The sequence below is a fragment of the Tupaia chinensis genome, unplaced genomic scaffold, assembly GCF_000334495.1.
Source record: "Tupaia chinensis unplaced genomic scaffold, TupChi_1.0 Scaffold000318_1, whole genome shotgun sequence".
NCBI classification, from domain to species: Eukaryota; Metazoa; Chordata; class Mammalia; order Scandentia; family Tupaiidae; genus Tupaia; species Tupaia belangeri.
In genome coordinates, this window is record NW_006159811.1 from 643828 (window position 1) to 657943 (window position 14116).

The following is a 14116-nucleotide window of genomic DNA, read 5'->3' on the forward strand; positions in this document are numbered from 1 at the left end:
GGCATATGCATAAAAGCTTAGGAGAGCTCAACTTCAGAGAAGTTTGCACTCCATCATCTGCTACTTCTGGCCACTAGCACAGACTGGTCATTGTTTTCCTGGTTGTGCAGGTACCAGCCACCTGTGTACAACCCTGATCTGCCTTCTGAGCCTGTGAGCGGCAGCTGTTCTCTTTACCAGCTCAGTGAATACCTGTCCCCCTGGAGAGGCTCTGCCTCTGAAGGGTGGAGATAGAATTTACGTTCTTCAGAGATCAACAAGCAGCTTCAATTAAATTGCCTCGCTAGCCAGTGAATAGTCCTGATGAGAAGACTTCGAGAGCAGCCTTGAGACTACTAATGCCAACTTTTTCCTCTTCAGGTCAGAGGTTTTAAGACTCCGCATTGAAAATGCAAACTCAGTCGCCGATGGTCATTGTGAGTCAACCTAACCAAGTGATAGTCCAGAACTCCAACTGGCAGACCGGCTTGTGTGATTGCTTCAGTGACTGTGGAGTCTGTAAGTATGTGGGAAATGATTACTGTGGAGATGAATTACCAATGACCCAAGTCATCCCCCAAATCCTCCCTTAGTGTGTAGTCAAGTTCTAATTTATTATAGCCACCCCAGAGGTCAGGAAATGGTATCTTTAACAAAAAAGGCTCTGTGTGCTTGTGATTCGTTCTTTCCACCCCTTCGAAGAATAGTCTACTCCTCAAGTAAGTTCTAGAGGTAAGATTACAGCAACAGAGATTGAGCCTAACAAAGAACAGGCCTACCTAATGATTAAAAATAGACCTTTCATTAATTAAAGGAACATTCCACATTTAAGCTATTTTTTTTAAAAAGACTGCTCTTGTTACACATAAATTAAACTCATTATTTTACAGTTACATTACGTCCAGTCCACAGAGGATCGATTTCAGCATGAGCTCAAGGAAAAACTATTTTAATTTCTACATTTAGGTTTTTTATATACCTGAGAATAAAGAATCCTAAAAAACAATGAACTCGTCATTGGGGAAAATATCTCTGCCTCTGCTTTGTTTTCTAAAATCTCTGTCTGTGAGATCTCTCTGAGAGATCTATCTCTAAGTAAACATGGAGAAAAGGAGGTTTGGGGGTGAGATAGGAGTGGCAGAGAGGATCGAGGGGCTTTAGTTCTCAATACCAGCCAAGAAACAAAACCCACTTGCTGAACATTTGCTCCGAAGTCCACTTGCCTGTCTCGTGTCCACGCAGGATTCTGAGGCAAAGAAAGACCATGCATTATACTTTCTCAAAAGAATTATTTATTTAATTCCATTTGTTATTATTATTTTTTGATTTGACCAGAGAGGGACAGAGAGAGAAAGGGAAAACTACTTTAATTTGCCACGGAATTGAACTTTGACATGAATCGAGTTAATAATTACACCGAGAAGTGCAGATGGGGGAAATGGCTAGGAAATGATACAATTAGGTTTGTTTATTCATTCTCAGGTCTTATAAATAGTCTGGGATGATGACTTACGATTCTGAGGACATTCGTTCAACATCTGCAAATCAAAGTGATAACTAGACAATGTTAGTACCACGACCATTTTAACCACCCGCCCCTACTGTTATTACCCAGTTAAATGAATACACACATTCTAATACGAGCTTTCTTACTTCATGGTAGATTTTCTTAAATGTCGATCTGGCCAAATCATCCTCCCTGGTTAAAATATTTCAGTGGTTCCTCATGAATTTGATGAGAAACTGAACACTCACATTTCTTCATCTTCTGCTCCCCACCTTACCTAATCCCCCACCCCACATCTCCCTCTCATCCCAGGTCCCCAGCCATGCAGAATGAGCTCCAGCATTTGTCAGGACTCGCCAAGCTCTCTTGAAGAGGGGCTTTTCTCTTTGTCCACTTTTTTAAAAAAAGAATTATTTTAATTTTATTTATTTATTTTAATTTGACCAGAGAGAGACAGAATGAGAGAGAGAGAGAGGAAGTGAGAAAGCAAGCCACTAGGTCCAGGACTCAAACCTTAGTCGGCCATGTAGGAGTCCAGTGCCCTTAACCACCACACTACCTGGCAGCCCCCCTTTTGTCTACCTTTGAAGCTCCTAATCATCCTTAATGATTAACTTACACAGCATTTCCTGCTTGGGGCCCTCTGGGCCCTATTTCTTGGGGTGAGCCCTTGGCAGCTAGGCTGGCTTCCGTTGGGGAATTATTCCTGTCATGTCTTCCTCCCAGACCTCAGTCAGGGACCTGGCTAGTATTAAGGACGAGGTCTGAACCTGGCTAGGTGTTTGGAGTCCGTGAATGAGTGAATAAAGCGGCACTATGGAAAGAATGACATGGGGACAGTCACGCCTTGCTCTAATTTGAATATGCCCCACCCCACCCAGTTCATGTATCAAGCGTGGGAAAACTCCTGATGTATTTTTGCAAACAAAAAAAAATGCATCATGACTTTTTTTTCCACAACCCATATAATGAGAGTAAGACGGTGAGTACTCGACCCAGTTACGAGTGAAAAGTCGGGGGCTTTGAGAAGAGACTAGGATGCAGATCTCTAGGGCAGGGCCTCGTGATCGAGTTCTGGGGTTTACAAGGAGACAGGTGAGACCAGAACAGGGAGACTTGGGGACGCGTCTCTGCTCTGCGCTCACCCTCATGGTCCTGACTGCGGGGTGCCCACCAGACGAAGCCCCTGGACCCTGGACCTCCAAACAGTTCGCAGAATAACTCTCTCCTTTTAGAAATCACCCACTTTCAGGTAGTCTCTGTTTTTAGCAACAAAATGGACTAGAACATTCCTGAAAGGAGTTGAGGGTGGAGGGAATGCAAGGCTGGACGGGAGCTCTGAGGATGGTGCTGCAGCAGAGCCTGCACAGGCGCAGTGACCTGGGGGGGGCCCTTCCTGAGAGCAGGCTGTGGGCTCCCAGGAACGCAGTGCATGACCTGCCTGTTTTCCGGTACCAGGTCTCTGTGGCACGTTCTGCTTCATATGCCTTGGCTGTCAAGTTGCATCTGACATGAATGAATGCTGTCTGTGTGGAACAAGCGTCGCCATGAGGACACTCTACCGGACCCGATACGGCATCCCGGTGAGTCTCCTGTGACCCTGCAGTGTTCACTACGCAACCACACTCCAAATAAGTGTCCTCAGCCTGGAGGCCATTGGATGGTGTCAGTCTCTGCATTTGATTGGTAGAAGGTTCCTGGCAAGTGCAAGTTTGTATTCAGTTGTCTTAGCAACAAATACTCTGGTTGCATGAGCTCCTTCCAGGCTCTTGAAAACCCTGGAAAGCTAGGGACCAGCCAGAGGCTTAAGACTCACGTCAGGTGTGTGTGTGTGTGTGTGTGTGCCCAAAATCCCGAGAGGAGACTGAAGGAGAAGGGACTGTGGCACAGCCATTCCCCCTGGGGAGTATTCCTCATTTTCTGTCTGTCTCTTTCTCTTGTGCTCACCCTATAACAGAAATCTCACCCCTGCTCCCCCCCCAAAGAAAAGGAAAGAAAAAGAAGAAAACCTTGAAAATTAATAACCTCACATTTGCCATGTATGTATGTATGTCAAGCAGTGGAAGAGGATGATTTAGAACCTGCTATGCCCCGGTGCATTACATACGTTACCTCACTCCATCCTCATGCCATCCCAGAGAAGTGGGTAGGTCTACGACATTTGACAGATGAGGACGTCAACGTTTTCAGAGGTGGAGTCATTTACCCCAAAATATTTAATATTAGCAGAGAAAAAGTCAGTTGTCGGTTCTAACTTTCCACACATGCACCTCCCGTGTACCATTTTGTGTAGAGGGGGAGTACATCAATCAGGGTTCTCCAGAGAAACAGAACAGATAATATGGAGTGTGTGTGTGTGTGCGCGTGCGTATACACATATATACAGTCACGTGCTGCTTAACGATGGGGGCGTTTTCTGAGAAACGTGTTGGTAGGTGATTCATCATGGTGCAAACATCCTGACAGTACTTACACAGATCTAAAGGCCAGATCCTACTGCACACCAAGACTACGTGGTATACCTGTCGCCGCCATCACTGTGAATGCAGTTCCTTTGTGTGTGTGCCCAAAATCCCGAGAGGAGACTGAAGGAGAAGGGACTGTGGCACAGCCATTCCCCCTGGGGAGTATTCCTCATTTTCTGTCTGTCTCTTTCTCTTGTGCTCACCCTATAACAGAAATCTCACCCCTGCTCCCCCCCCAAAGAAAAGGAAAGAAAAAGAAGAAAACCTTGAAAATTAATAACCTCACATTTGCCATGTATGTATGTATGTCAAGCAGTGGAAGAGGATGATTTAGAACCTGCTATGCCCCGGTGCATTACATACGTTACCTCACTCCATCCTCATGCCATCCCAGAGAAGTGGGTAGGTCTACGACATTTGACAGATGAGGACGTCAACGTTTTCAGAGGTGGAGTCATTTACCCCAAAATATTTAATATTAGCAGAGAAAAAGTCAGTTGTCGGTTCTAACTTTCCACACATGCACCTCCCGTGTACCATTTTGTGTAGAGGGGGAGTACATCAATCAGGGTTCTCCAGAGAAACAGAACAGATAATATGGAGTGTGTGTGTGTGTGCGCGTGCGTATACACATATATACAGTCACGTGCTGCTTAACGATGGGGGCGTTTTCTGAGAAACGTGTTGGTAGGTGATTCATCATGGTGCAAACATCCTGACAGTACTTACACAGATCTAAAGGCCAGATCCTACTGCACACCAAGACTACGTGGTATACCTGTCGCCGCCATCACTGTGAATGCAGTTCCTTGTTGACAGAAACGTCATTATGGAAGGCGTGTGTACATGCACACCCAAAACCCCAAGAGAATGGAGAGGAGATTGTGGCACGACCATCCCCTTGGGGGGTGATTTCTCACTTTCTGTCTGTTTCTTTCTGTCTCTCCAACAAGCGCAGACACCCTATATTAAAAATCTCTCTCTAAAAATTTTAAAATAGAAGCTGTAGTATCTACCCATCTCCCTCCTCCTCCTCCTCCTGCAGAGCTGATTCCTGTGGTTTTTCCTCCATATCTCCAAATGGTGGACTTGGGTGGTTACTTCTTAACCTTTTAGTTTGGGGCATTATCTACCCCTCCCCCACTATGGAAGATGAGAATTTAGCTTGCTCCTTCTTCCCCAGAACACACCTGCACCCTCCCTCAACCTCACTCCTTTTAATAAAATCATACATAATTTTGTTTAATTCCATATCCAGTATTTGCAGTATGATAACTGTATTTGCTTTATTCAAATTTAGGGTTGAGTCATGTGGTGAATATGATCATTTTGTTTTCCTGGTATCAATAACTGTTTTTTTCTTAATGCCAGAGGGCACATGCACTCATCTGGCGTGGGGAGAAACATCCCCAGTGGGGTGTGGTCACTCCACAATCCCTTCTCTTCCATTTTTCTCTCCTGTTGAAATTCCAGGCACACACATGCATGGTGTGTTCAAGTCACTGGGTGTGGAGGACGGGATTTGAACCATGATTAGCCATGTGGCCATTAACCACTAGGCTACAGAGCTGGCCTTTGCTTTCTTTCTTTCTTTCTTTCTTTTTTTTTTTTAGAAGTAGTTTTTCTCCATTTAATTATGAATACTTAAACTCCAATTCCTTGCCAGCTTTCTGTTGGGTTGTCAGAAGTCATGACCCCTTTTTGCACAGAAAAACATGGAAAAAAATACATCATGACTTTTCTGAAAACCCAATATATCTTTTTCCAATACATGTAACACATAGATGTTCTATCATTTTCATCTTCTTAATGAAATCTCTCTAATTTTAACTTAATTTTATTTATTTTTATTAATTATTCTTTTTTATTATTATTTATATATTTAATTGCTATACATCATTTAGATTGTAAAGAGACTTAACTCCTGGTGCTTAGCTTTCATCCTGGGATCTCTCTTCACCATGACCCTGGAGAGTCCATGAGTTTCCCTCCTGTGTTAAACTGTTTCTTTTCTTTTTCTTTCTCTCTTTCTTCCTTTTTCTTTCACTTTCTTTCTCTCTCTTCCTTTCTTCCAATTGTTAGAAGGCACATGTATTCTCCAGAGACAGTGTTGGTGATGGGGTGGAGAGCACCCCCTAAACGGACATGGTCATGCCACAATTCTTTCTCTTTCATTTCTCCATCCTATCAGGACTTTGGGCACACATATACAGGTACCCAGCATGTTTTTAAACCCCTGCGACTGGAATTCAAATTGTAGTCGGCCTTGCAGGACTCAGCTCCCTTTAACCAGTAGGCCATCGGGCTGGCCCAGACTCTTTTTTTTCTTATATCCCATCTCTTCGTCTTTGTTGGTTTACTCCTTCATTTTGGTCAAGTACAACTCCAAGTAGCTTCTTGAGACAGAAAGCGTGTGGTAGAAAAGAATTTTGAGATTCTATTTCTAAAACTCTCTGTTCTACCTCTACTTGATAATTTTGTTGGATATTGTCTTATATCTTCAGAATTATAAAGTATAAGCAAACATTTTATGTCATAAGAAAGAGACAAGTTTACATGGAAAAATAGTTAACATGTCCTAAATGTATTCATCCAAACTCTGAATCCAAAGGATCCTGCTGGCATGATGGTTGAGGCACTGGATTGCCACGTGGACAACTGTGATTTGAGTCCTGGACTGGCAGCTTAAAAATCATGTTGGGCGCTTGTGTGTGTGTGTGCTGAAAATCCCAGAAGGAGAACAGAGAAGGGATTGAAGTGTGGTCATCCCCCCGGGGAATGATTTCTCACTGTCACCCTCTGTCTCTCTCAGGCAAGCATACACACCCTATGGCAAAACCTAAAAAACAGGGACCAGCAGTTAGCATAATGGCAATGTCACTGAACTCCCACATAGTCGACCACGGTTCAAGTCCCAGACCTGGTGGCTTAAACTCACGCTGGGTGCATGTGTGTGTGTGCCCAAGATCCCGAGAGGAGAATGGAGGAGAAGGGATTGCGGTGTGGCCACCCCCTCTGGGGGGTGATTTCTCGCTTTCTATTTCACTGTTTCTCTTTGTCTTTCTGGTGAGCTCATGTGCCCAATAAGAAAAAAAAAAAAGCAAAACAAGACCAAAAAAAAAAAACTCTCCAAAAAAAAGAAAATAAATAAATAAATAAAAAGCAAAAAACAGAGGACCCGCATCTCTTCAAATCCACAAGTCCTAATTTTGAAAAGGTGATCTTTACAATTCTGTTTCTTTTATATTTTCCAACAGGGATCTCTTTGTGATGACCATATGATGACATTTTGCTGTCCTCATTGTACTCTTTGCCAAATCAAGAGAGATATCAACAGAAGGAAGGCCATGAATGCTTTCTAAAAAACTGATGGTGAGTCATTGCAAACCTTCCTCTTAGAATCTGTGCATTTTTAGAAATATGAGTAAGGGTTTTGTAATTATTCATTGTTTTGAATAATAATTCAGTGATACCAATTCCTTAAGCCTCCCAAAGCACTATTTTTATAAAGAAGACAGCTCTGTACTTTGAAATCCTATTTTAGCAATAAGAGAATGGGGAACTTACTGAACTTCTCAGTATTCTGTTGGTTTATTTTATTTTATTTTATTTTTTGAGAGGTTTTCGATATAGGGCATGTGCATTCATCAGAAAGACAGAGAGACAGAAAGTGAGAAATCATCCCCAGGGGGAATGGCCATGCTGCAATCCCTTCTTCTCCATTCTCCTCTCGGGATCTTGGGCATGCACACACACGTGCCTGGTGTGAATTTAAGCCACTGGGTCCAGGACTCAAACTGCAGTCAACTACATGGGAATCCAGTGACATAGCCATTATGTCAACTGCTAGTCCCTTTACTGGTTTATTTATTTATATTGGGGGAGGGGGGCGGTTTGCTATAGGACGAGTGCACTCGCCAGAAAGACAGAGAGACAGAAAGTGAGAAATCACCCCCCAGAGAGGATGGCCACAACGCAATCCCTTCTTCTCCATTCTCCTCTCGGGATCTTGGGCATGCATGCATATGCAGCCGGTGTGAGTTTAAGCCACTGGGTCCTGCACTTGAGCCATGGTCAAATACATGGGAGTCCAGCTACATAGCCATTACACCAACTGCTGGTCCCTCTGTTGGTTTATTAATGAGGCACTTACCACCAAGATACAAAAGAAGTAGAAAACGTGTGTCCTGATAAAACTAGCAAACTGGCAAAGGAAACTGGTATTTTTTAAAGGAATTATTTAATTTTATTCATGATTATTATTATTTTAAATTTGACCAGAGAGAGAGACAGACAGAGAAAGGGAATAAGAAAGCAAGCAGCCAGATCTATGACTTAAACTGCGGTCAGCCATGTGGGATTCCAGCACCTTAACCACCATGCCACCTGCCAGTCCTGATACTGGTACCTATTTATAAGTGGCAGAACAAATGATAATTCCATGTTGTGTAACACTCAGATGGATATGAAGCATCTATAGTAAAGTGAGGTTAAGCCGAAAAATCCTGTTGGAGAGGTAGATATGAAATTTAGAGTATTTGAAATGTTATCTAGAATTTCACCATTTGAAATGTATCAAGTAATTTTCAACGCTTTTCCTCAGGATTGGCTATTGAGGATGTAGCTAAGTAGAGCCCAACATGATGTGGCCAGCCACAGAGGTACAGCAGGGAGACGGCCCTCCACGACGGTGGCTAGGGCGCCAGACCCACACGGGAGTGTCTTGCATTCACATGCTAGTGTCTCCCTGCTCACGCGGTCACACGCACCTGTGTCCGTGATCCTGGCTAGCTGGGCCCAGGGGTGGATCGCAGTGTGAAGACCCTGTTGGGGATGCCTGTCTCTCTGCCTCTCTATCTCTCATGGAGGAAATTTTTTTTTTGAGAGGTTTTTGCTATAGGGTCCGTGCGCTCGCCAGAAAGAGACAGATAGACAGAAAGCAAGAAATCACCCCCCAGGGGGGATGGCCACGCCGCAATCCCTTCTCCTCCATTCTCCTCTCGGGATCTTGGGCACGCACACTCATGGGTTCGGGACTTGAACTGCTGTCAACTACATGGGAGTTCAGTGACATAGCCATTATGCTATGACTACATTAATGACATAGCATTATGCTGGGCTTCCCATTGGCTGAACCAACCCTCCAGAAATGCAGAGGGCAGGGGAGTATAGCCCTAGCCCACTGGTCAGTCTCCCAGGGCTTAGAGCAGGTGGATGAGGGTAGCAGTGGATCACTTGCACAAATAGGAGGTCAATGGCAAGGTGTGATTTTAATTTGTAGACATAGAATGTTTCTTCTTTTTTTTTTTCTTTTTAGAGGTTTTTGCTATAGGGCACGTGCACTTGTCAGACAGAGACAGAGAGACAGAAAGCGAGAAATCACCCCACAGGGGGGATGGCCATGCCGCAATCCCCTCTCCTCCATTCTCCTCTCAGGATCTTGGGCATGCATGCACACGCGCCTGGCGTGAGTTTCAAGCCACCAGGTCCGGGACGCGAACCGTGGTTGACTACGTGGGAGTCCAGCGACATAGCCATTACCCTAACTGCTGGTCCCTAGAATGTTTCTTCTAATCAGCAACAACATCAGAATGGAGGAGAAGGGACTGCAGTGTGACCATCCCCCCTCGGGGGGTGATTTCTCACTTTCTGTCTCTTTTGCTCTCTCTCTCTTTGGCAACTGCACGCACCCTATAGCAAAATCCTCTCAAAAACAAAACAAAACAAAACAAAAACAAAAACAAAAAAAACATGTAGTTTCAGAAAATTCAACACTATTTTTTGTATGTTCCTTTTAGGTGAAGAGCTCTTTTGAAGCAACCAAAATTAGCAGGTGCCTCTTCAGTTTGAATTCTTTTCCACCTTTTGCAATTGAAATACGATGGATGTGTTTAATTGTTGACATGAAAAAAAAATCAAATTTGTGATTTATTTTAAATGAATGTTGTCCTTTAGTTTTGCTAAGTGTCCCGCATAGTTTCCCCTTGCTTTCAAGTTACCAAATTTTCTAGCTTACAAATTTTTAAAATTACATTTAAAATGCAAACCAAATAAAAGATTTTACTAACAAGATTATTATTCTTTATTTTATTTTTTTAGTGCCAGAGGTTGTATGCATACATGTGTACTTGAAAGAGAGAGAGGGAGAGAAAGCAACCCCCCAATGGGGCCTTGTCATAGTGCAGTCCTTTTTCCTTCAATTTTCCAATCCATCAGAATCCTGGACACATGCCCAGTGTGTTAGCCACGGGGGCCAGGACTCAAACCATGGTAGGCTGTGTGGGATCCAGCAACCTCTGTATCACGCTTAACCACCATTTTATGGGACTGGCCCAGCAAGATTCTTTATCCTTCTGTGCACTCAGCCTTTGTCACTGGTAAATATCATAATTTTGCTCTCCTAGTTTGGTTTCTTAGCATGAGATCCTGATGCTCCTCGGTCAGGGAGGCCCATTGAGGTTGACAAAATGAAGGCATCAATCTAGACAAATCCACATTACAAGACACGAGAGTTTGCAAAAACACTGAACATCCATTCGCAAACACTCTAAAATAGAAGTCTAGTATATGAGGCTCATTTATGGTGGGAAGAAGCCAGGATACGTAAACAAGCTTGATATTTGGGTTTCTCATGAACGCAAGTTCATTTGACGGCACATATAAACCTCTGTGATAAACTCATTGAACGTAACGAGAAATCCTTTTCTGAAGTAACTGATAACGTGATGAGAAGCGGATTGATGAGAAGATGGTCTTGGTCCCCACATGATGATTTGCCTCAAAAGACACCGAAAGCAGACCTTCATCAGAGGAAGATGAGTTTTGCTCTCAGTGTGGTGGGATTTTAAAGGTGTCATGGTTTTTGAGCTCCTACCAAAGAAATGAGCAATCACTTTGAACTTGTCCTATTTGAACGAATCCATCATCCAGAAATGTCCAAAGCTGGCTGATCGTAAGAGTTGTGTTCCATCATGAAAACACAAGACCACACACATGTGGTCACCCATCAGCAATTACTGGAACTTGGCTGGGATGTGTCGCCTTACATGCCATACTCACCTGACCTTGTGCCATCAGATTTGCCCTTGTTCTCTCTCTTCACAACTCTCATGTGGTATAAAGTTCAGTTCAGATGAGGCTATAAATCAACACCTTGTTCAGTATTTTGTTGATAAACATAGGTCCTTCTATGAACGAGGAATTGTGAAGCTCACTGAAAGATGGCAAAAGGTTATTGAACAAAACGGTTAATATATCATTGATCTTCACTTTTTATGTAAATGACCTTTGAAAAAATATAGAAAAAATACATCATGACTTTTCTGAAAACCCAGTATTTCTCCTCACAGTTCTAGCAAAGTTGCCTTTCATAGATGCTATTATTGGCAGACTGGTTTGTTTTGTTTGGTAGTTTTTTTTTTTTTTTTTTGGAGAGGTCTTTTTTGTTTGTTTTTGCTACAGGGCACATGTGCTCGCCAGACAGACAGAGAGAGACAGAGAGACAGAAAGCGAGAAATCACCCCCCAGGGGGATGGTCACGCCGCAATCCCTTCTCCTCCATTCTTCTCTTGGGATCTTGGGCACGCACGCACATGTGCCGGGCGTGAGTTTAAGCCACCGGGTCCAGGACGCAAACCACAGTCAATTACATGGGAGTCCAGCAACATAGCCATTACGCTGACTGCTGGTCCCTTGTTTGATAGATTTTTGGTATAGGGCGTGTGTACTCGCCAGAGACAGAAAACGAGAAATCACCCCCCTCAGGGTGGATGCCCACACCACAATCCCTTCCCCTCCATTCTTCTCTGAGGATTTTGGGCATTGCAAACATGCAGATCTGGCATGAGTTTGAAACTGCTGGGTCCAGGACTCCAATTCTGGTCAACTACATGAGAGTCCGGCGACATAACCATTACGCCATCTGCTGGTCCTGGCAGGCAGGTTTTATTTATTTATTTTTAATTTTTTATTTATTTATTTTTTTATAGACCACAGATTATTTTTAACACCCATCATGCCATGAATTCATAGAGAATAATTTCCAGTAGCTCAGGCTCCTTTCCATTGGTTCTCACAAAGTGTGCTTCTCTGGGTGGAGCAGCCTGGCGCTTCAGTTGAACCCAGGTCCCTTTCTCTTTGGCTTCTTTCTTTTTCTGGTCATTTTCCTTCACACGTTTTAGGAAGCTATCTCTGCTCTTAGAATGTTTAATATGTTCAATACGCACATTGATTCTCTTGGTAAGAATCTTGCCTTTAACTTGTTTGTTCACAACAATAAGCATTTGAGAATTCCTTTTCACTCTCTCTTGGCATAGCATTATACTTCTCAAAAACAAAACAAACTTCAGTGGTTGTCCTAGAGCTTGAGATACACATTACAACTAAGTTTGCTTTCAAAGGACACTACACTACTTCATGATATTGCAGCTATTTATTTTTTAGAGAGATTTTGACTATAGGGCACATGCACTTACCAGAGACAGAGAGAGACAGAGTGACAGCAAGTGAGAAATCACCCCCCAGGGGGGATGGCCACGCTGCAATCACTTCTCCTTCATTCTCCTCTTGGGATCTTGGGCACACATGCACACCCACCCACCATGAGTTTTAAGCCGCCAGGTCTGGGACTTGAACCATGGTCGACTACATAACCACCAACATAACCATTATGCCATCCGTTGGTCCCAGTGTAGATATTTTTTAGCAGAGTATTCCCAGTTCCTTTTTCTTGTCCTTTATAACACTGCCATCATTCTTTTTTTCTTTTTTTTTTTTTTTAAGTATTTGCCAGAAAGCAGGTATGTTAGCCAGAGAAAGGAAGAAAGGGAGGGGAAAAAGGAACCACCAATGTGGTGTGGCCATGTTGTATCCTTTCTGCCTTACTTCTCCATCCTGTTGGAACACGAGCACCCCGCGTGTTTTTCAAGCCACTGAGGCCAGGACTCACAATGTACCTTTGGTCATGGGGACTCCAACTCCCTTAATTAGTAGGCTACAAAGCCAACCCATGTCATTCATTTCACCTTTCTGTGTGTTTTAATCATCCACACCTTGTTGCTATTACTCCTTTGAACAGTTATCTGTTAGAGCAGTTAAAAAAATTTAAAAACAAAAGATTGTTTTACCTTTATTTCTGCCCTGATCTTCTTGCTTTGTGTAGATCCTTTTTTTTTTTTAAGAATTATTTTTATTATTGTAATTTTATTTATTTAAATTTGACCAGAGGGACAGAGTGAGAGAGAGAGGGAAAGTGAGAAAGCAAGCCAACAGGTCCGGGACTCAAACCACAGAAGGCCATGTGGGAGTCCATGGTGCTTAACCACCACGCCATCTGCCGGTCCCTACTTAGTGTAGATATGAGTTTCTAATCCACATCATTTTCCTTCTCTTTGTAAAACTGAACATTTTTTGCAAGGCATGTCTCCTGGCAAAAAATTCTGTTGGCCTTAGTTGAGACAGTCCTTATTTCTCCTTCATTTTTAAAGGATAATTTTGCTGCATAAAATGTGATCTTGGTGGTTTTCTTCCAACATCTTAAATACTTCCACTACGTTTTTTTGTTGTGCTTTCTTTTGTATAGAAAAATAGGTCATGACTTTTCTAACAACCCAATAGATCTGTGGCATGTCTATCATGGATTTTGGGAAATTCTTAGCCATTACTATGGCAAATATTTCTTCTCTTCCTCTTTTCTCTGTTATTGGTATTACACAAGAGGTATTTTATAATCATCCAACAGTTCCTGGAAGTTCTGTTCTGACATCATCCTTTTTTCTCTCTGCATCTTAGTTTGGAGAGTTTGTATTGACATATCTTTAAGCTCACCTTCTTTCCTCAGCCATGACCAGATGGAGGTAACCCATCAAAGGTATTCACTTTGTTTTTTTTCTTTTTAGTGTATTAGTATTTTTAGTATATTTAGTACTTTTTAAAAATTCCAAGCATTTCCCTACTTTGTATCTTTCTCTGCTTATAAAGCTATCTGTTCTTGCTCATCTATTTTTTTCCATTAGAGCCCTTAACATGTTCATCAGTTGTGCTAAGTTTCCAGTCTGGTAATTCATATCTTAGTCTGATTCTGATGCTTGAGATACTGTTTCAGATTGTGTTCATTCTTGCCTTGTAGCATGCCGAAAGTCAGACATGGTTTGACTGATGGGTTTCT

At 42.8% G+C, this 14116-nt stretch overlaps 1 protein-coding gene across 1 annotated transcript in view; it reads left to right on the plus strand.

Moving 5' to 3' along the window:
* The window catches only part of PLAC8 (placenta associated 8), a 25729-nt gene extending 15706 nt beyond the window's left edge, over positions 1-10023 (plus strand). Inside the window, exons 2-5 of the mRNA XM_006151398.3 lie at positions 361-498; positions 2945-3069; positions 7209-7323; positions 9750-10023. Of these exons, the coding sequence (XP_006151460.1) occupies positions 390-498; positions 2945-3069; positions 7209-7313 (339 nt within the window). The 5' untranslated portion in view covers positions 361-389 and the 3' untranslated portion in view covers positions 7314-7323; positions 9750-10023. The remainder of the gene's footprint in view (positions 1-360; positions 499-2944; positions 3070-7208; positions 7324-9749) is intronic.
* The last annotated feature ends 4093 nt before the right edge of the window (positions 10024-14116 follow it).